At 44.0% G+C, this 23,533-nt stretch overlaps 1 protein-coding gene across 1 annotated transcript in view; it reads left to right on the top strand.

Moving 5' to 3' along the window:
• The window catches only part of vps50 (VPS50 subunit of EARP/GARPII complex), a 138,578-nt gene that overhangs the window by 23,838 nt on the left and 91,207 nt on the right, over nucleotides 1-23,533 (top strand). Inside the window, exons 5-11 of the mRNA XM_076301733.1 lie at nucleotides 524-577; nucleotides 4,780-4,850; nucleotides 5,683-5,800; nucleotides 6,049-6,084; nucleotides 6,516-6,598; nucleotides 13,566-13,608; nucleotides 16,817-16,915. Of these exons, the coding sequence (XP_076157848.1) occupies nucleotides 524-577; nucleotides 4,780-4,850; nucleotides 5,683-5,800; nucleotides 6,049-6,084; nucleotides 6,516-6,598; nucleotides 13,566-13,608; nucleotides 16,817-16,915 (504 nt within the window). The remainder of the gene's footprint in view (nucleotides 1-523; nucleotides 578-4,779; nucleotides 4,851-5,682; nucleotides 5,801-6,048; nucleotides 6,085-6,515; nucleotides 6,599-13,565; nucleotides 13,609-16,816; nucleotides 16,916-23,533) is intronic.

The raw sequence follows: 23,533 nt of genomic DNA, 5'->3' as shown, positions 1-23,533 counted from the left end.
TCCACATGGAAACTGAAATGTCATTTAGGAGCCTCAGAAGGGGCCTGTCTTTGCCTTGGTCACTCCTGTGTCCTCTGAAGGATTCACTTAGGTGTGTGTTGGAGTTGGTATGTGACACGCACTGTCCATAAATGCTCTCATACTGCCAAGGTACATCTATGTGTGTTTTTAGCCCATGTGTTGGTTCTCACTAAGAGTGACCACAGCATTTCCAGCGGTTTTCTATCTCACAAATCAGTGTTTGGTTGTTGAAATTTGTTTTCAAGTGCTTGAACAGACACTTAGCATTCATAGCGCAAGCCCTTTAGAGAATATAAATTTGCATTCAAATCCCCTTCAGCGCTGGTGTAGGAAAATTATGGTGGATGATCAGATTTTAGGGCCTGGAGGATGCTCCAGTCCTCCAGTCAATTCTCCCTCCAGGACAGTGGGAAATGCTAGGATTCCCAGCTGTGCATAGTTGACAGTTTGTCCTATGTTTCTGAAATTACCTTTTGACCTTGTTTTTTTATTTTTTATATAGGTCTCCAAAAAAGTTGCTGATCTCATCTTGGAGAAGCAGCCCTCCTATGTTAAGGTAAGTAATCTCTCTGATCCTATATCAACTCTCTCTCTCTCTTCCACTTACCACACACACACACACACACACACAGTCCAACACATGGTCACCTGCAAGGGATGCAGCGACACTAAGTGTTCTGCCTCCATTAAATCAGACCATCTCATCAACAGCCTACACCAGCTGGGCTGCCCGTCTGCACCAAAGCATTTGCGTCAGGGTCACATTTACAAAAATGCGTACACATTTCTCCCGTCTCTCTCTCTCTCTCTCTCTCTGTCTCTCTCTGTCTCTCTCTCTTATCTAGAAATGGACTGAAGGGATTTTCTGTGTTCTGGTGCTGCTAATCCTGAAGCTCTTTCACACATGTTTTTGTCTCCATGGCAATATGTTCTTACTGTTTTTACCTACCCAATATAATGGCTGATCACCGCCCCCACTCCACCACACACACGCCCGATAACAATGGCTTTTTATAGCTCATTTTAATAAACGCTGTAAATCATTCTCTTTGTATTCATGACGTACACCGTGTCTGATTAGCATGTCGGTAATGGTCTGTTTCCCTACCTATAATTTTTGACATTTTTTTTTTTTTTTTACTTCAAGCGATCACTTCCTCCATATTTCTTCAGCCTTTTTCCCCGGGATCATCAAAGGGAGTGGAGAAGAAAGGGAGCGGGATGTCTCTGCTCTTTTGCCTGCGGCTACCTTCCCTCAGATCACTAATAGGATCACTTTCAGAATGTTTTCTTCTCAGTCGCACACACACTAACACGCGCAACTTAGCCGTCTGTTGTGCGCTAAGCTTTGATCACGGCTACGGTGGGATTCACCACGTTCAGGCTATACGTAAAGCCTCTTGGCGTCGGGGACTCCCGAGTCATGGAGTGGCTCGATTAGCCTTTTCCGAGGTGTCCCATGAGCCAGGGGAAGGTCTGGCGATTGCGTCAGTCTAAAAATTAGCAACCAGAGCGCCGTGAAGTCGTGCGATTAATTAGGTAGATATATGAGCGGATTTGCTGAGATTAGGTGTGTCAGTGTGTTGACTCGCTTCAAAAAGCTGTCCAGCTCTGATGCCACTCGAAATTCTCTTCAACCTCCTGTCTTATAGAGTGCATGACAAAAAGAGCTTTAGATAACAACCACCTGCCCACCCTCTCTATCTTTCTTTCTCTCTCTCCCTCTTAGATGTTCTCCACTTCCTCTGATACCATTGATGGGCATTGACCTTACCTGTGGCTTATGCCAAATTTCGGTAATTGTGTATTTGAAAGGAAGACAGATAATGTGAGGAAAAGAGCTAGTGTATTTCCCCTGAAAGGTATCACAGTGCCTGTCAAGCCTCAAGGCAAACTCAAGCCCCAGTGCTGGTCTCCATCTCTACCAGTCTGAAAGCAATCTCAGCCTTGATGAGAGGTAATAATAGTGATTATGTGTGCACCTACGTGCGTTCAGGAACAGTAGACGAAAATAAAACTATGCCATTCCCATTTGTCTCACATGATCATTAGACAGAATTGACTCCACTTCCTCAAGCGATGTTTTGCCAGCTCATTATCAATCGGCGACTCTGTGCATTGTGAAACATGTCTTTAATAAATGAAGCGATTGACTGGAATGGACAGGAATGAGATGGATCCATCAAAAACAATTGGAGGCGGAGGACCTAGTGCGGCCATCTTGTAGGTGGCCTTTCTCTATCCCTCACGGTATCCAGATACTTATCGGCTTATCGGAGTTAGAGGGGAGGACGTATAATTGAGTGGCCAAACTTGCCGGTACCTAACTGCCTGTCAGTGAGAGGAGATTGCACACTGGCCCAGCAGGTGAGAGTCCTAATGAATCATGGCCAGAGACCCTGTCAGGTAACAATGAAGAGAAATGAAATGGTCCCGGCCCATGGTTTATTTATTTATCTATTTATTTAACTGGCCACAGATGCTCCTGTTCTGGGAACCTTTTACTATTAAAATGGCGTTGAAAGGTTCTCATTGTGCCACCTTAACACGCTTGGCCATTACACTTTGGATATTGACCCTGATGGAAGTGGTTGGACATTTTTTTTTCAAATCCATACACACATGCACACACAAATGCTCTTGTGTCCCTTTTCCTTAGAGAGCACCATGTTGGTTAAGTCTCTCCTGGAGAGTTGCATTTTATAGTTTGCCTGACCAATATCCAATGCATAGACAATGCGTCAAAGTCAGGAGGGTAACAGTGAGGTGCATGAATATAAAACACCCAGGGGAACTCCCCAGTGACTATATACTAGAGAGGATGACCTTGACATATGACTTGTGACTCCTTAGAAATGCAAGGGATTTATAGCAGAATAGTTTGCTGGATTTTTTTTTTTTTTTTAATCAAGCCCATCCACAGCACTGTATCTGGAAGGGATATTAGTTCTTGGGGTTCCAAGTAACCCTTCAAGCTTTCCTAATTTGGAATGGGACTGGAACTTTGGGATACTTGCAATGACAAAGACATGCTGGGGTAATGGAAAGGTAGTGGACTATTAATGAATCGCAGTGGAATGGCATCCTGGGGTGGTTGTCAAGTGCAGGGCATGGTGCCCTCCTGCCCTCTTTGCCCATTTTTTACACTAATGTTTGCCTGACTGGCAGCTGATCTGACTGTGTAAGTTGTAAGGCACATGCCCATGCATGGCTTTCTTGAATTTCCCCTAGGGATCAATAAAGTATATCTATCTATGGCTCATGTAAAGCCATAAATACATCATGGAGGTAATCTATAGCTCTGTTCCACGGCCATCCTTTTTTCCACCAAGTCCCGGACTCACTGAATTCGTTGGCTCTGTGAGACCACAATTCAATTCCCTTTCCTTGGCTTCCCTGTGTCTTAATCTACATCCTGCACTTCTCACTCCCTACTGTGTGCCCACTGCTATGACTCACTAAGGGGCCACGGAAAGGGCGCTTCCAAGGGTACTTGTGGGAGATTCAGGGTGTGCACTGTTTGTTCTGAGGATGCTTTGAAAAACTCAAGGGTTTTGAGAGAGTAAAGCCGTGTCAAACAGCCAACGCAGTCCACCCGCGCCCTCCTGTTAACCTCGAGTCTCCACGCCGTGATTTAAACTAATTTTTAATGCTCTTGTATTTTTCAGCTGAAATATGTTCTCCTGTCTTGTCCTAATTTTTCTGGCCCGTGGTTGAGTGATCCTCTTACGAACACACGCCAGCATTCTCATCGGTAGTTTGTTCCTTTTTTATTTGCATTTTCAACATGTCGTTTATGGCCTATTCAAGATGGATTGTGAATAGGTTCACTTTTTCCACGTCTGGTGTTGCTCTATTCCCAAAAAGACAGTGAGGACTAAAGCTAAGGCATTTGAAAGATCCTCCTTGTTGGCGGAAGATGTTGGGGGAAGAAAGGATCTTTTGTTGCCGATTTGCTGCCTGTTCACCGTGGCATTGATTTTCTCCACCTCGTATTCGCTCGACAAATAGTGATTTTATCGTGGCACTTTCCTGTTTTCCTCTTTGTGCACTCACTGTTCCTCGTGGCTTAGTGGCTGTGTGTCCTATGACGGGGTCACCCAGCATGCTCTCAGACCCCGGGCTGTGACAGCTGGCTCTTCATGAGCGCGAGAGAAAGAAAGAAAGAATGAAATAAAGAGAGGGAAGAAGAGAGGAGGGGATGGGTGGATTGGAGAGAAATTTGTCACTCGGGCGATTAGCTCAGTAGCTTGCGAAGTTGCACTTGGGGCATGTTCCATCTCTGCAAGGTGTCAGAGGTTCCCCCAAACGTAAAGAGCTGCCTTTTTTGCTTAAAAGCATCCCCAGCCACTCTCTCTTTTAGAAAGTCAAAGGAGGCGAACAAAATAAGGAGGAATGAATTCACTGGCATGCCATGTTCCAGTTTGTATTGTCGGCAAAAGAAAATGGGTATACGGGTTGACATGGGTCACTGAGAACCAGAGCCCTGTGACGAGATGTACTCTCACTGAACTCGTTAATGACTAGGGTCCCAGGCAAAGGACTCAAACCTCTCTGAAAATGAGAGAAGCAGCTCTGTGCGGGGTGAAAGCTTTTTTTTCCTTCTGAAATGAAGAATGATTTGCTCTGAAGGTACTTCACTCCTCACCACACAATGTTCCATTATTTGGTGCATGTGGGGTTCTGCTCGAAAGAATGTGAGAATGCATTCGCACCGCAGTGTCCAATGTGTGTTTGTGTGTTTGTTTTATATTCCAGGAGCTGGAGAGAGTGACGTCACTGCAGACCAACCTGCAGCTGGCCGCAGTCATCTGCACCAATGCCAGGAGGTGAGTGAGGGTTTGAGGCAGCGGCACTCTGATCTGTAGGACAGCCCACAGCCCCAAGAGTGGAGACACTGGGCCAAACTGTACCAATGTCAAAGTTAAATTTCAGACCTCTCAACGCTGCACTCACATTCTTTCATTCTGGGAGGTGATTCTGAGAGGTAACAGTGTTCTTGGTGAAGGGACGACAGTATAGACTATATATGGACCGAAACACGTAATGTTCTTCTTTTTGAAAATCGAAACTTCTTTTTGATGTTTCAGAGACCAATTTCTTTGTTATTTCTTGTTATAACTAGTGCAGTGGCCATACAAAATTAACCTGCCGGCACACTGCAATCTGGAGTCAGTTGTCATGTTGGAGAGGTCAAGATATGCAAAATGTGTTTTTGTGGCTGCTGGCACACCGCTTCTGAAGTTGTTGGCCATTTTGTTCAAGTCAAGACTTGATAATTAAATGTTGTGTTTTAATGATAGCTGTAGCATTTCACACCCAAATAGCTTCACAGTTGACACTGCACTCTCTTGAGTCTTCAGAAATACACCCATCCAAGTCTGTCAGACTCTTGAAAAGAACACATTTCTCATATTATAGATAGATATTAGGAGAGAATCTCATAGCATGGTAAAAATGGTCCTGTTACCCGAAGAACATGCCAAATGCATTGTAATGTCATATATTAGATCTGTAGGGTTGTCAGAATTAATGAAATATGTTCCAATGATTATGTGCAGATGTAGATAAATGTGTCTTTTTTCAGGACATACATCATCAATCGTTGATGTTCCAGGTGTGACTGAAATTAATCTCTATTGGTTTTGCTGTTGATTGTAGGCAGCTGAGCTTTTCTAAAGAGGGCTTCACTGAGGCCAGTCTTGGGCTCCTAGCCAACCAGAGGAGGAGGCAACTGCTGACCGGCTTACTCAAGTCGCTGAGGACCATAAAGACCCTGGTAGGATCCTTCTTCCTGTGCCCCAATTTTCTCGGCATGCAGAACTGGACACTGCTGCTAACCGGAGAAAGTCATTAAGGATGATTAAAGAGAAACAAATCTGAAAGAAAAATTATTAAGAAATCAGATACATAGATATCTACCCTGAATTGCTTTTTGTAGTGGTGCAATCTATTGTTGTATTCCCCCCTGTTAACCTGGGCATGAGTCAGCTAACTGTATGTTTTGTTTTCCTTTGTTTTTCACAGCAAAGGACGGACGTGAGGCTTAGTGAGATGCTGGAGGTAAGTCCCCACCCCCCAACTCAACAGCTCCATGTCCATAATAGTGGATTTGAGGGCAGGAGGCAACATAGGTCAAACGGCACTTGAGGACATTTACTCTCTGCTCTGTGGTAGCGAATGTTAAGAGGAAGCTTGCCTCAGTCTAGCTGGAGGCACGTCCAGTTTCAAAGGCTTTTGTTTGCAGGCAGGTTTAAAAGGGATTCACAAATGCTATTAAAATGTAGGTGTTAAACAAACTGCATGGTGGCTTTTTATAGAGTAGAAACCACCATGACTGGTAGATGTCGGGTTCTACTCTCAAATCCTGTGTAAAGTCTCAGTAGCTCTGACACTTCTCATGTTTTGCCTTTTATGTTTCTCTGTTTCTCTCCTTGCCTCTCCTCTGTTGTTCTTCCTCTCTGTCTCTTCTCTTTCTTTTATGGCGTGTGTAGGAGGAAGATTATCCAGGTGCTATCCAGTTGTGTCTGGAATGTCAAAAGGCGGCCAGCACGTTCAAACACTACAGCTGTATCAGGTATGTGAGAGATGCCGACATGAAGGCCACAGTGCCAGGAGCTGGTATTGACTTTTTAATCCAAAATTGGACTTGGCACTGACAAGAATGGATGAATGGATGGACTTTGTGGAATTAAAATGTCTGTCTCCTGTAAAAAAAAAAAAAAAAAATCTTGGCCCCAGAGCAGCATTCATAATTGGCCAAGCCTTACTAGTCTAAAGCGCTATTCGCGCTCGATGAATGCGTCTATTATTTGTTTGTATGCGGTGAGTCAGGCTGCTGTATCTGGTTTTCCCTCTCAGATGTTTCCCGAAGGTTGTTGTTGATGAGAAAGAGCACTTGATTGAAGCACCATGTTTTGTGTTAAAGTGGATCATTTTCATACAGCATTGAAACCTGCCCAAACAACCATCTTGTGCCGGCTTTCACTGTGACTCACTTTGCAGCCCCGAAAGAGAGGAGAGTGAAGTGCACTTTGTTTTTTCAATAATCCACCGTGCTCATACACCTTTGAGTCTGGACTTTGCTCTTCATTCTAAAGCATTTTATGGAGTTGATATGTACTGGCCAGGTCCTTGAAGACATAGACTTAATTATAAGCCACAACACATTTTTTCAAATTTAGCTCAATTCTCCTGTCGTCCTCGAGCTGTTCATCGAGTGTGTGCACTGTACTACCTCTGTAAATGGGATGCGAACAAGCTGAACATTACACAACTTCAGCAAATCATCAACAATAGACACTCATGCACCAACAATGCTTTAATAGGACTAAAGCGAAAGAGTTCAAATACAGGCTTTTGCAATACAATTTAAACCTTAGATTGGATTAATTAACAATTATTCATATTATATTCAAATAGGATGCTGGAGGATGGCACACACACACGCACACGCACACGCACACGCACACGCACACGCACACGCACACGCACACGCACACGCACACACACACACACACACACACACACACACACACACACACACACACACACACACACACACACACACACACACACACACACACACACACACACACACACACACACACACACACACACAGTCTGTGTTCTTTTAGGCCCCTTACCATTTCATAAGATGTACCACTTAATGCTTTTATCAAGGCATGATTCAGCTACTCAAGTGCTCTTGATGACTTTTCAAGGTGGCAAGTCTATTTGTGTGCAAAATAAATATGACCCTAAACGACCCTTGAATGACATTGAATGTACAATGTTATGTAAGGAGTTCAAATACATCAGCAGAGACCACATGCAAAGGAATAAGAACTCTTTATTCAAGGTGGTTGGCCAAGGCACATTCATAACCATTATGATGGCCACAGCTTTTCTGATGGTATTTGACTGGACAGGGTGGATCTGAAAGATCACAATCTCTCTTACACACACACACACACACACACACACACACACACACACACACACACACACACACACACACACACACACACACTTGCACACAGCCAGTTAAGTCCTTCCCATTTTCTACTTCAACTTTAAATCCTTTCCATTCTGAGAGGGTTACAACTGTGCATCAAACTGTGCAGACTTGATGAATGTTCCTTTAGACTTTGCTTTAAGTACATTTTCTTTTCTTGAGCGCCCGCCGAAGTGGGGAGGCACTCTGTCCCTGTAAGCCGCCTGGAGTCTGGAGGGGAAGCCCCAAAGGATTTGGAGAGTTTCTAAGTTTTGCATCATAGGCGAAGAGCTCAGACACATTGTCTCAGGGAAAAAAAAAATCTCTTTCGAGTGTCTCTTCCGTCAAACCAGAAATCTCATGGAAGTGCCAGCCTGCAGACATCTCCTGTATCCTCTGACCCTCCAGAGTGGGTAGAGTCAGAAGGTTTACCAAGGAACACTGTCCTTTTGATTCTCTGTGCTTTTGAAGAGCAGAGATAGAGAGTCACTGTGGTCTCTCAACCCCGAAACAGGTATGTAGTGTGTACCATGTACCGCTTCCATCTGCTAATGTCTCTTTTCACTCCATCAACTTGAGGTGTGAGATGGAGGTCACGCTCTCGTGGGTGGTAGGGGGTTGACGGGAGGTTGAAAGCAAGGATGGTGAAGTGGGAACCATGCCAACGCAGAGAAAGGAGAAGAGGAAAAAAGGACCGGAGGTGAAGGAGAAAAGGAGGTGTGTGCAGGAAGTGGAAGACAGTGAGCCTTTGGTGGATTCGAACAGCAGGACTCTGACATTCACCGTCTGGCAGGATGACGTTGTTGGCTTTTTTTTTTTTTTGCCAATCGAACTCCCTCTGCTGCCAGGCCCATTGTTTCAGGAACAATCACCCCCTCCTAAAAAAAAAAAAATGCAGCCAAACGTGTTTCCAGGTTTTGGAATCTGGGCTAGAGACGCGTGCCTTCTGGTTTACTACATCTATGCCTCTACAACTGTGTACTGTCTGGCGCCTGTGTCGTTGATTCCGTGGAGTGTAGTTAGAGGCTCCCTTGGGCGATGACTCAGGAGAAGCACTGCTCGGTGTTCCGATTTGATTCATGCAGTAGAAAAAAAAAAAAGAAAAAAAAAGAATCCAGCAGTTATTGGCTCCATCTGACCCTCCCCACCCACCGCCACCATTTCTACCCCTCCAAAAAAGTCCCGCTTCTGAAGCTTACCCTGCTGTTTTCCCTGGTGGGGCACCATCATAATGAGGCCAGGCGTGCGCTGGTTTATGGGCCGGCTGCCAGGCCCCAAGTTCAGGGGAGCCAAGCTGCTGTTGTTGGCTGCCTGGTTCCTCCCTTACCTGCTTTACATTCCTCCCGTGGCCCTTCAATTTCTCTTCCTCTAACCGGGAGGAGGGGTGGAGACGGTGGCTCAATGTTAAATAGGCTTTTAGATTGGATTCTCTCGTTGAATAAGGCTAATGATGCTCTAATGTGCCCATACCCTCAGGGCATGGACCAGCGGCTAGGTTCTCTTAAAAACTGAATAAAACTGTCCACACTCAACTCACAAAAAAGCACATAGAGCTACATTTCAGTGTGTGAGTACTGCTTTCTCAATCTCAATGTGTCACTGGGCTAAAAACACAGTAAAACAATGGCATTTAATTTTGGCTGCCAATTCCTGTCCTTGCAACTGTAAATAAAGGCTTAAGTACCTCTGTAAACAGATGTGGAACGTTGGACCTGGCAGTGGCGCGTCTCAGAGTTGGCAGTTGCAATAGATGAGCTGTCGCTAGGCGTGAGCCCGCAATGGGCTAAAACATCTGTTGTTTCGCACTGCATGGCCAAATGGGCATGACTGTTCTGTTTGTCAGAGTTTGTTTCGCATTTTATTTCACAATAAATGCGAACAGTAAACTAACCAAAGGTGCCTACCTCAAGGTGTGTTGCGCTCATACAATATTGTTCAAGTCAGTGCTTTTTTTTTCTCCACAAATGTGTAATGATTGCATACAGTAATGTATTCTTGTTCTTCTTGTTTATTTTCTTGTTTTTGACAGTGTAGTCAGAACACTAAAGCTAATACTGTTGAGAATACTGAATGATGTATGCAGGATTGCATAGCATTGATATTGCAATCATCTAAACAGTTTATCAGTTGAACATGAAATGGAATTTATTGTAATTCTCCCATGTTTTGGTGATCATGTTGACACCCTTATATCAAAGAGCAGACACAGACTAGTCATTATAAACAACTAAATGTGATAGTTTTGTTATGCATTTAGTTGTGAATTGGATTTATTTGATGGCCAACCATCTGCCAACATCCTACCATAGAAGGATAAAAAAAATGACAGAGAACTCATAGAATCACAGAGACTCACAAAGAATTACAGCTACCCTTTTGTTACGGTCCCATTTGTGATCTGCCATCACAGCACTGTTAACTGAAGCCTAATCTGGGAACCCAGAAGCTCGAATCATGCTGAACGAACAAATGAAGCCAGCACCTATCACCTTGGCCTTCTCTGGACTTGGCTTGCCATAGGAAAACTTCTGTTCTCCACTGCACCCGTGCTTTTCCGCGTGAGCTTTTGGACACGCAGATAAAACCACCTTTTGCATATCAAGGGTTTCTTTTCCCTTTTTTATGTAATTGCCTTTCCCTCTGCCCATTTATGCCTAATCCGCCTGTCGTAAGGGAAGCCGTTTATCTCTCCCTGCTAATCTCTGGCTGTAATGGAGCCTTCAATTACACGCCCGTTCAGGACGGGGCTGCGGTTAATTACTCTCTGACCTCACCGAGAAGAATTGGCTGGACCGAAGGATTTACTGGCTGACTTACCTATACACATTTATTAGCCACACACCTGCATCATAGCCCCCCTCATAGAGCGACATTGCTTGAATACTACAAAATGGCTGTCGACTTCAGAATGGATCTAGGTCTGACTTGGCACAGATGTGTTTCCATGTTTGGGTGTCGTTTAGGTGTGTTAAGCCTTAATGAAACAAACATATTCATTAAGTTAGCTGATTTGGTGCTATTCATTCAGTTAGTTGATTTGGGGTAAGGTTTCTACCTCCCCTGTCCATTGAAGCTAATCTTTTTTTTAAACTTCAGAGTGCTAATATTGTTCCACTGGAATTGGAAATATTAACTGAAATATAAACGATCCATGGAGGAACCTTCCCAAAAGTCGTAATCAGTTGTTTAGAGTCTTGCCCATGCATAACTTTGCTAGCCAATGCTTAAATAAAGTTAGCTGCAGCAGATGTAACATTTGCATCAGTGTCTGGGGGCAGCCGTGGCCTACTGGTTAGCGCTTCTGACTTGTAACCGGAGGGTTGCCGGTTCGAACCCCGACCAGTAGGCACGGCTGAAGTGCCCTTGAGCAAGGCACCTAACCCCTCACTGCTCCCAGAGCGCCGCTGTTGTTGCAGGCAGCTCACTGCGCCGGGATTAGTGTGTGCTTCACCTCACTGTGTGTTCACCGTGTGCTGAGTATGTTTCACTAATTCACTGATTGGGATAAATGCAGAGACCAAATTTCCCTCACGGGATCAAAAGAGTATATATACTTATACTTATACATATACTTATACTGTGTGTTCACAAGCTACTGTGCGTCTTCACTCTGTCAGCAGCCTACATGGTTCTAATCTAATGTAAGAGATCAGTTCTGTTTAATCAAACAGACTCTCTGTAGAGGTGGGTTGAAAGGGAGAGGGGGGGCGAAGAAGTTTATTTTCCTCCATTGGGAGTTGGGTTTGTCACTGAGGTGATGCAAAACGAAAACAAAAGACTTCCACTGGTTGCACCCTCTCTCTCTCTCTCTCTCTGTCTCTTCCACCTCGTCATTGCCGGGAGTGCCATGGAAACAAATGTGTCACGTTCGGTTATGATTAATTTTCCATTTCTTCCGTGGCCTTCCTGGGGCGTGGGGGTGGGGTGGGATGGGTGGGTGTAGCAGAAACTCATTAAAACGTGATTACAAGATGCCTCCCAGAGCATGTGTGGGGGAGCCCCGAGCAGTCACGACGGAGGCGGACGACACGGGAATGCTGAAGCCACTTCGCTCGGCATCGTGGGAAATCCTGCCGGAGTTTTTTTTTGTGCGTGGTGCATGCTGTTTGTGTTGTGCAACGTTTCAGGGTTGAGTAGGGGCTCCTCCTTTTTCCGTCCCCCAAAGACTCCACTGCGCCATGCAAGTCTCTTCTACAGGGCTGCAGGACTCACGCCATGGTGTGATGATACCTCTGTTATCTGTTACCTTTTAGTAGCTCTATACGCGTGATAATTCTTCGTTTTTGGAACAGTAGTCTTATTCACGGAAAGGTCAAACATCCCTCCTCAGTTGTAACAGTGGCTTGGTTCTCAGCTCAGCTCATCTCCTCCCCTCCCACTCCACACTGCTCTTTAGCTTTTTACATGCTGTTCCCTGTTGCACAGACCAGCCACATTACACTGGTAATTGAAAGGAAGCACCTAGGGTTTGCTTCAAGTATCTCTCTCTCTCTCTCTCTCTCTCTCTCTCCTTTTTTTCTCTGCTAAGCGGCATGGGGCTTCTTATAATGGAGATTTGATGCATTCTGTGTGATCCTCAGACAGGGTCAGGGCGGCTGGCTTGCTCCCTCTTGTCAGAAAGAAGCTGTGTTTGGGGGGAGAAGAAGAAAAAAACAAAAATGAAGGGGAAAAAAGTAACCAAAAAATATAAACCCTCTCAGTTCTATGTGTATGAAAGAGACTCTTAGCATCTGCACCCAGCTGCTCTGCCTAAGGCATGGCCTTCCTTTACCCTCATGGCCAGCGTTCTATTATGGACCCATGTGCTGGCAGGGACAACATTGGTCCCAAGGGCAAACCTTGTCCCTGGACAATGGACCACTTCAGTGTCCTCTAGAATCCTCTAGAGTCCCCTCGAATCGCTACCTTGCGCAACTGAGCACGTCGATGGAGAGTTGTTGTACATGGTACTGTAAATGTAAGCTTGGCTCCAGCTCTGCTGTGTGGTGGTACTCAGAAGAGAGATGTCACTTGCTGTAGGGGGTTCAGAGAAACAGTGGCTCTCCCTGTGCTACAGGTGGCCCTATTCATTGGTGGAGAAAGGCTGTGTGTTTGTGTATGTGTGTGTGTGTGTGTGTGTGTGTGTGCAAGCGCACAGTCGATGGGCTTAATGGAGTGGAGCGAATAGTTGGGTTGCTTTGTAAACAGACGTACAATAGCTGCTATCTAGCTCTTTGTGAAACAAGCTCTCTCTCTCTCTCTCTGTGTGTGTGTGTGTGTGTGTGTGTGTGTGTGTGTGTGTGTGTGTGTGTGTGTGTGTGTGTGTGTGTGTGTGTGTGTGTGTGTGTGTGTGTGTGTGTGTGTGTGTGTGTGTGTGTGTGTGTGTGTGTGTGTGTGTGTGTGTGTGTGTGTGTGTGTGTGTGTGTGTGTGTGTGTGTGTGTGTGTGTCTCTGCTTGGTTGGGTTTGTCCCACAGTTAAAAGGTAATCTGATTGCTCAGAATTTTACAGTTTTTCAGTTCCAGCATCCATGTGCATGAATGTTACAATATCTCTTCTCTTTCTCTGCAGTGAGTTGAATTCAAAGCTTCAGGACACGCTGGAGCAGATAGAGGTATGTTCAATTTACTCCACACACACACACACAAGCGCACACACACACACACACAAACGCCCATTTCCCAAAATACTACATTTCAGGTGGTGTGTATGAAACCACTCTGTCTTGGGTTTCTTCAGAATATTAATAAAATGTAGCATGCTCTTGAAGCGTTCATGATAATAAGGGGAATAATTTAATAGTTAGACCGCCACTACACACACACACACACACACACACACACACACACACACAACACACACACACACAGTCAGTGTTCTTTTAGGCCCTTTATCATTTCACAACATGTTCCACTTAATGCTTCTATCAAGGCATGATTCAGCTACTCAAGTGCTCTTGATGACTTTTCAAAGTGGCTAGTCTATTTGTGTGCAAAATGCTACACGCTGAGAGATCTTAAGCAGGTACCTTTTCCTAAGTAGGATTTTTGTCATGTATTATCACAGTTTAATAAATATGACCCTAAACGACCCTTGAATGACATTGAATGTGCAATGTTATGTAAGGAGTTCAAATACATCTGCAGGGACCACATGCAAAGGAATAAGAACTCTTTATTTAAGGTGGTTGGTCAAGGCACATTCATAACCATTATGATGGCCACAGCTTCTCTGATGGTATTTGACTGGACAGGGTGGATCTGAAAGATGTGCGACTGACTAGTCATATTCAGTCCCCTCTTAGTTTCCATACCTCTCACTCCCTCCTGCCATATCTGTCTGTGAGCCATGCCAGCCAGTGTTCTCTGGCCAGGAGTGGGTCCCATGCTTTGGGCTTCTCATGGTTTATCAGCTAGCATTGAGCCCTAAGTGTGTGGAGCGATATCCTTCTCCACACACACAAACACACACACACACACACACACACACACACACACACACACACACACACACTCACTCAGCCTCACACACTCACTCACACACTTACTCACTCACACACTCACAATCTCACACACTCACAATCTCTCTTACAAACACACACACACATACACACACACACACATCCAGTGGAGTCCTTCCCATTTTCTACTTCAACTCATTAAAATCCTTTCCGTTGTGGGTCGAGTGCCAACATTGAACACAGTGAATCACAATCAGTTTGTACTTTAATCCAAAAGAATCCAAAATGTGGACATGTGACAGGCAGGGTGTTAATAATGATATAATGCCGTTGTCTGCTAGGTTTGTCTGGAGAACCGAAGTACTGCACGGACAGCCTGTTTTTTTTTATCCGTCAGCCATGTGTACCGGTGATAGAGTGGTTGCATGGAGGCCTTTGCTCAGTGCCCGGCAGACGGGCTGCCAGTGGCCAGTGTCCTGTTGAGCCTCTTGAGATCTCACTGGCTCTCTACATCATGTTTATTTACGACCTTCCACTCTCTAACACTCTCTCTCACACACTCACTCACTCTCTCTCTCTCTCTCTCTCTCTCTCTCTCTCTCTCTCTCTCTCTCTCTTTCTGTTCTTCTGTCTTTCTCTCTCAAATCAAATCAAATGGTGCTTTATTGGCATGAATGAATAAAGTCATTGTTACCACAGCTTCAGGTATAACATGTTAATAATCAACTTTACATTAATATTGGTATGAAGATAAAATTAAATAATGAAAGGAAAAAAAAAGATAAATGTTAATGCTACTAAAGGGACATTAATCGTTTCATCAATAGTGCTATACTGTAGAAAAGAAAATAGAAAAAATAAAAATATCTTTCTTTCTATCTTCTCTCTCTGGGCCAGATGTACGTACATTTGCGAACGTAGCGTTATCAGCGTCATGGACACACCGCAGATTGCGAACGCTGTCAGACCCAAGTTTCTGTCATATTTATCAAACCTTCAATCCATAGTGTAGACTGCGTCTTTCTCTGTCTTTCTCCGCCCATAAACGCAATTTACGAACGTCCACAACTAATGGCAGAGCCTACATACAAGCGCAGTTGAATGAAGTTAACTGATGACAACATTAAAAAGAATCAAACGTTTAGCGATCATGACATAATACCATACATGATAAGATGTCAACAAGCAGGAAGATAATGAAGATCAGTAGTTTTACTCAAACTACTTGTGCACGTAGGCTATGGAAAAGTGGTCAAATCTAGCAAGTAGGAAAGTTTAAGTGAATGACGTGAAAGTGAAAGTAAGACATTCGAAAGGCCAACAAAAGTTAAGGTTGCTTTTACAAATACTTACAAAACTGGTGTTCTAAATAGGGATTCTGTTGTCTTTGAAAGGTTCTCTTATTGACCCATTGAACTGCAATTTGGATTAACACCTGCTTTTACAAGGCGGAAGTATTTAGGCGCAGAATAGACGTGCGCTTTCAGGAGCAGTCTTTGTACATACCGCGTAATACATAATTAGGCGCTATTTACGCTTCCCCTCCCATCTCTTTACGCTAAACTCCCACTTTCCTCTGGATCCTCCCATGAATGCATATGCATGACATGCAATGACATGCAACGCAATGTGCCCCTTTCAGCTCCCGCGACAGGCAGTTTGCGCTTTGATATCTTTGCGGCCTGTTTGTACATACCTCACAATGATTTTACACGCACGTTGCGAAACAAATACGCCTGAAGTGGGCGCAAAAGCGTTAGTACATCTGGCCCTCTGTCTTTCTTTTGGCTCTCGCTCTCCATCTTTTCTGCTTGTTCATCAAGATCATCACCACAACAAAGCCACTGATTACCTGAAACTATGAAATAAAAGAGTCCTATGCTGTCATCAGTATTTTGTATTGAATATTCGGTGTAAGATCACTATGCGGTAAGATAATGCATACATTAAGATCACTATGCGGTAAGATAATGCATACATTAAGATCACTATGCGGTAAGATAATGCATACATTTTAGTGTCTTTAGAGGATATTACGACATGGGTTCAAAACCTTGACGGAAGTTCTAGTATACATGCTGGAATGCAGGATCCATTAAAAAGCTGTTGCACACTTTCACCTTGACAGTGGCAGCCCTCCCCTGCCTCGGCGTGTAGAGCTGCTAAGCCATGAAGCTAGCCAGGCCTGACGTGTGACAACAGCGCCTAATTAGTCACTTACAAATCCCTCTGCAAAACCCTAGCCTTATCCACACACACACACACACACACACACACACACACACACACACACACACACACACACACACACACACACAAAGCTTCCCCTTCCTCGACTGACACTTTTAATCTCCCTCTACAGGAGCAGCTGGATGTGGCCCTGTCCAAGACCTGCAAGCACTTTGACGTCTCGCACTACACCAAAGTCCAGCTGGCCTACACTCTCCTGGGCAAAACGCAGGTGGGTGACTCACCGGCAGCCACATTCACCGCCACTGTCACGGCGTTGTCAACGACTACGTCATAGACAAAAAAGGGCATTTGCAGTCCACCCCCCCCACCCCCCAGCTCCACCATGTTAACCTCTCCGTCCCTTTATTCCTCTCACACATCTTCCATTCCTGTCACTCCCGTTCTCCTTCCTGCACTGTTTTGTCTTGTCTTCAAGGGGCTTGGTGGGGATGAGTCATCCGTGTGCTAATGTGGTCCGCTCAGTAAGAATGTCTTTGTGTGTGTGTGTGTCTGTCTGTGTCTGTGTCTGTGTCTGTGTCTGTGTCTGTGTGTGTGTGTGTTTTTTTTTCCTTCTTTTCCCCCTTTAAAAATCACAAAAAGCTGTAATTTGAAAGCAGAGACTCGGGCAAAGCCGCCTCAGTGGCCTGCTCTCAGACTGAACCTCGCTGCCTCGGCACGTCGGGGATAGTGGAGAGTTGGCGTTTCGCCCGAAATTGTTTTTTGGTGTATTGATCCTGCCGGATCAGTGTCAAACCTTTGGGAATTGTCTTTTATTTTTCTTTATTATGATGCTCCCCAAAGCATTGTGAAAACAGAAAGAGGAGGAGAGAGCAAAAGTTGGTGTCTCTCGACGCAGCAATCGAGCAGTCTGTTGTCTCTCGTCGTGTTTTCTTAAACTTCACCTTCAGACAACTTTAACTCCCACATCCCACTAGTCGTTTGTCTCTTCAAGCCTTTTTACACCAGCAGATAAAGGAACGCTATCTGAGTATTGTACAAACTGCAGTGTGTTTGTGTTTGTATGTGTGTGTTTGAGAGAGAGAGGGATAATGGATGTATGCATGTGAATGAGTTTGTCTATGCCTGGGAGATAATTGGTCTGAATGTAAGAAAGATATTGTGTGTACGTGTTAGTGTGTGTGTGTTTATACAATTTTATTGAGTATCCAGGGTTGCTCACAGAAAATAGTTTAGAGAGGATAAAGCTCTTTCCAATTTATTAATTATAAACACATTTATGAACGTAAGTTTAATAACTGAATATCATAACACAAGTTGAATAATTCCTCTCCCGGTGTAGACTTCATAACAGCTGGTAGCAGCAGCAGTTAAATAATGAATTGGCACCTCATCTCACATCTGAAATGCCAACAAGTTGTAATGCAATTTATAGTCGCCATGAACTATCCATGCAATTTAATAATGGCAGCTATTTTAAACATTACACAATTCTACAGCACGTTCTAGCCTATATCTATTGCAGGAGGATTCATTTAGCATTTAAGCCAGAGGTTGTGCTGATGGCCGCCATTATTTGTGGATTCTTATTTGAACTGGAGCTGGAGCAATTCTGGGACTGCCTCCTCGTGTGTGTGTGTGTGTGTGTGTGTGAGAGAGAGGTTGCTGGTTCTCTCCCTCGTGTCGCCCTTTGCAGTATTTTGATCCAGACTGTGTTTGACACACACCACTGCTAATTAGATTTCACGTGTCCCCAAACAGGAAGAGAAGAGTTTAAACACCCAACCTTTGCTCTTCCGTCTCTTTCTTGTGTTGAATCAGAGTGGGGCGTTTTCCCTTGTTACTGCACATAAATAGGCATCAGGTAACCCACTGAATGCTGAATAACAGGACGCAGTAACTTTTTATTCCAGCAGTGGTATTATTTGTTCTGTGTTTATTTGTGCTTAAATGAACAGCCTGTTGTTTCTTTCAGCAACACCCGACCAGTCCCAGACACAGACTACTGTATACACATATGGTCCAGTAGAATTCCACTCTGTTACCTATGGCTACTGGGCCACTCTGTCAAAGCCACAGGGGTTAATCTGTCTTACGGAATAGCACATTCTAGACGTTGACTGCAGAGGGGAGAGTGTCCCTCCACCATGCTGTTAAAGTGTGTTTGTATCTTTGCATGGGTTTATGCTTGTGTTTGTCTTGTGTGTGTGTGTGTGTGTGTGTGTGTGTCTGTGTCTATGTGTGTGTGTGTCTGTGTGTGTGTTAGAGACCGACCGATTTGGGTTTTTCTAAAGCCGATGCCGATACCGATTTTTAGCGGTCGGAGTCAGCCGATGGCCGATGTGACCTGACGATTTTTTGGGCCGATTTTTAGGGCCGATATGCTATCGTATTATCCTTAATTGGCATGCTAAAAATCATACTAGTAAGAGGAGGCACAACACTTGTAAACTTCACACGATTTATTGAAAATTTAACATTAAAAAATAAATACCAACTCTGAGTCTTAAATATTCAATATATAATCAACATAAAAATAAATATGAAATAAAAATATATTAGTGCTGCAAACACACTATTAACAAAGAGCATACTAGCAACATAAAAAATAATGTAAACAAGTTTCAAGTTTAACTATTTCACAGTTTCACAGGCATGTTTTATGCTTCTCAATACTGCCAGTTCAAGAAACGGAGGTTGTCGTACTTCAAAACGGCAAAATACTAGGGCTGTAACGATACACCAACCTCACGATTCGGTTTGTATCACAATTTTTGACCCACAGTTCGATATGAATCTCGATTTTTTTTTTTGGGGGGGGGGGGGGGGGGGGCTAGACATTTTATTAAATAATATTTTAATAGCCTCCCTTAGAACACAGAAACAGAGGATTACAATATAATATATCTATAATTTTTATATCCTGATATAAAAATATTTTTCTGAAGGACTGATATTTATGACAGCACACTTTATGCAGATTAGCCTATAGCCTAGGCCTACTATTTTTTATTACAACTCTACCTGTTTAATTCAGCTGTCTGGTTGAAGCCTGGAAATATTGTAAACAAAGTAGCATATAGCTTAGCCTATCATAGTCTACTGATTGGACTGTTCAGTTTCCCCATGTGTGTTTAAGTTTCAAGGTAGGCTAATACTTGTTCTCCTTGGGACAGGCCCTTTTGGGAAACGTTGGTATTGAGATGATCAGTCAACTCCAATGCAAGAGTTTTAAACAAATATGTGCAGCATGCTAATGATGCTAAGCGGATTTAATAGTAATTTAGCTAGTCGTCTATGCGTCCTTGCTTTCACGATTGTGAATGTTTTATTTAAGTCGCGCGTGTTCATTGAGCAGGAGAGGGAGGGAGCGCGAGAGAGAGCAGGGCAAGGAGAGGGGGTTTACTTCTATACTGTTTGGTAAAGTTGCACACTATAGTCTACAATGAAAGCAAGGAGAGGTATGAAATTATTATTTATTTATTTGTTTGTTTTTGGACAACGTAGGCTACCGATAAGTAAAGCGGGAGTTGTGGGTTGCTTTTGCAGCCGCATAAGCTGCAAAGCACTGCGTGAAACACTAGAAAGGGTGTGTCATGATTCTGCCTTTTCACACCGCGACACAGTATCGTGGATATGAATGTCGCGATTTCGGTTTCGAATCGTAAATCGTTACAGCCCTACAAAATACATGTTCAGGTTATACAGTTTCACTGTGAACTTCCATGCCTTACCACAGACCTAGGTTTCAACAATATAAAACTCTGTCTCCCAGCATGCTGTGCAGGAAACTGGAAATAGAACAACCAGTTTTACCAGAGACTTTCTAATGAGGAGATACAGCACTCAAAAAATCCCCCATAGTAATTCATGGGGTTAGTTTGTAACGCCAATATGGCAGTTGTCTACACATATCACAACCCTTCCGCGGCAAAACGTTGACATGTGAATACATTGAGCCAATCATGTGGTGTGTTGTAAAATACATTGAGCCAATCATGTGGTGTGCTGTGAAGACATCGTGCCAATCATCTGTTGTGATCTCGCTGCTGGAGCAAGATTGGTGTCGTGAAGCCTTACGCACACGCATTTCTGCCGAAATAGATGCACGATAAGTGCCCAAAAAGTGTTGCAATATGGCTGCCGAGTGGAGGTACTTGCAGGATGTTGAGAAATGGAGATCTATGTGAAAAATCACCTCCTTTAAATTCTTTATGTTTGAGCAGTAGTTGATTTTTCTTAAAGTTAGTTGCACTCATCCTTGGGTCGCTTTGCAGTGAACAGTAATCCAGCACAACTGAAAAGCCCCTCACAGGCAGCTGAGGCAGGCAGGCCAATGTTGAGTTGCAGAGAGTTTTTTTTTATATTTGGAAACGAGCAGAAGGTTCAGCAGATTAAAGGGCGTCAAACTGGGGGGGAAAATGGGAAGTATAGGGCAATGGAGAAGAGGGCCCTTGAAAAGTGGAATACAGGGGGCACAACATCTTCATCAGGCATTAGTAATAACTCAGGTAATCCACACATAAAAATCCAAACAACTCCATAAGTAGAGTCATGTGTAATGATGTGGAATAACACAGGGAAAAAGTATTGAACACGCTAAGAAAAAGCACTAAGGAAAGGGAAGGAACGAGCTGGAATCTGTAAGTAGTTAGAGAGTAGTTATCCTTTCTATCTGCGCAAATTAATATAAGCTTGGTTAGTAGCTTACATATTAATGGGCTATAAAAAGGTTTTTCATTACCAAGGTGTCACACAAGAAACATTTCATGATGGATAAAAGCAAAAAGCTCTCCCAAGACCTTTGCAACCTTATTGTTGCAAAACATATCAATGAAACTGGTTACAGATGCATTTCAAAACTTCAGAATCTTCCAGTAAGCAGCATGGGAGCCATTATCTCCAAGTGGAAGAAACATCACTGCATCATCAACCGGCACAGGGCACAGGATCTCCTCGCAATATTTCTGACCAGGGAGTCAGAAGGATAGCCAATTCCAAGAGCCAAGGACCACTCGGAGAAAGCTCCAGAAAGACTTGAAGGCAGCCAATTCAATTAAATTCAATTAAACAGTTCTGGAAGTAATCTGGAACTAAAGATCAGGGATCTTTGAATCTGGAATCTGTTTAGAACAATGGACCAAAATCACACCTGATACTGCGACTAATAAGTTTTGTCATACAGGAAATGTCTTGAAGCTGTCTTTACAAACAAAGGCTTTTCCACAAAGTATTGAAGAAATTTCAGTAGGCACGTTCAATACTTTTTTCCTGTGTCCACCCACACCACCCACACCCACAGCCTTGCTCACAGCTCATTCATGCAGAGCTTTAGTGCAGCTCAGTCCCACCTAGCTCTGTCCCACATGTATGTCCCATTCTGATCAATATTCTATGACCCCCTATGGCAGTCTCTGAGCCTCATGGAGCTCCTAACAGGAATGAGATGCAGCACAGCTGACACACATAAACACACCCAACTACAGACAGACCGACATTCGAACAGAAACAAACACACAAACACACACACACACACACACACACACACACACACACACACACACACACACACACACACACATAGTATTTTTCAACTATTTTTTCGGACCAAGGCCTGTTCTGCACAGTATTCAATTTTCTCAGATGACATCTTTGAGCCAGACACTGAGATTTCACTTTAATTTAATGAGGAAAATAGGATCTGAAAGGGCCCGTGCGTGCTTGGCAGCACTCCGTCTCTGATTAGGCTCTTTTTCTTCTCCTAACTCTCTCTTCTCACCAACAGAGACGTCAGCGCAGGGTTATTTTAGTGACTGCGTTGCGTCACGGTTGCCATATTGAGACTGCACAGTCGTTAAAGTCTGAAAGCTCTCAGATCCAAGGATCTATCGATGGGACGTGTCTTCACACACACACAGACACACAGACACACACACGTACACACACGTACACACACACACACACACACACACACGTGTCGACCCAGCGTCAGCAAAAGCTAAAAGCTCAGCTCTGACTTGCCCTTGAGCATACATACACACACACACACACACACACACACACACATACACACACATACACACATACACACAAACCAGAGACTTTCTCTCCACAGACCCAGAAGCATACTGCTTTGTCCGTGCCATCTGCAGTTAGTCTAACAAGCTCAGGCCCTCATCAAACTTTCATGCTGTGTGCTTCGCTTTTGCCGCTGCCGCTGTTTTTTTGCTCCAGACGATACTTATGGCACCTTGCAGATTTCAACTAAGACTTATAAGAACCTCTCTCGTCGTCTCTCTCCCTCTCTCTCTCTCTCACTCTCTCTCTCTCCCCCTCTCTCCCCCCCCTCTCTCTCTGTCTCTCTCCATGCTGACTTTAATAACACTTTTAATTATCATCCTGTGGAGGTTTTTGATGTTGTTGTGGTGGAGCAGAAGCTGTAATTCATCAATTTCCCTGTGCTGCCAGTATCTCTGCCTGGTTGTCACTGAATCAAATGCCCCGCTAGCAAGAAAAGGAGCATATTCAAAACAAAAAGGAAAACAACATGTTTTGGGGCATTTGATGGGGGTGCTGATGTAGTCTGCATGCTGTTTTAGTTGATTTATTTTCCTCTTTCAATTTGCCACATGTGTGTTTTGAGGGGGCGGAGGAGAGAAGCTTAATGAACTTGTACGGAGGAGATCCTCTGTCGGCCTTCCCACTCACTCTCACCGTTTCCCCTCTCTCTCTCTCTCTCTCTCTGTCTGTAATGCTTGTTCTCCCTTTCCACAATACTCTCTCTCCTTTGGAATGTTCCCCTTGCCGCTCAGCAGAAGTGTTTCTTAATTAATCAACTCCTCTAAGTGAGTCAGGGCTTATCCAGCAGTGGTGTGTGTGTGTGTGTGTG

This window comes from Alosa pseudoharengus, unplaced genomic scaffold, assembly GCF_046254945.1.
Source record: "Alosa pseudoharengus isolate Yale_2024_CS ecotype anadromous, Long Island Sound unplaced genomic scaffold, YU_APseudo_1.1 YU_APseudo_1.1_scf_23, whole genome shotgun sequence".
Classification (NCBI taxonomy): Eukaryota; Metazoa; Chordata; class Actinopteri; order Clupeiformes; family Clupeidae; genus Alosa; species Alosa pseudoharengus.
This window is presented reverse-complemented; position numbering and strand designations above follow the sequence as displayed.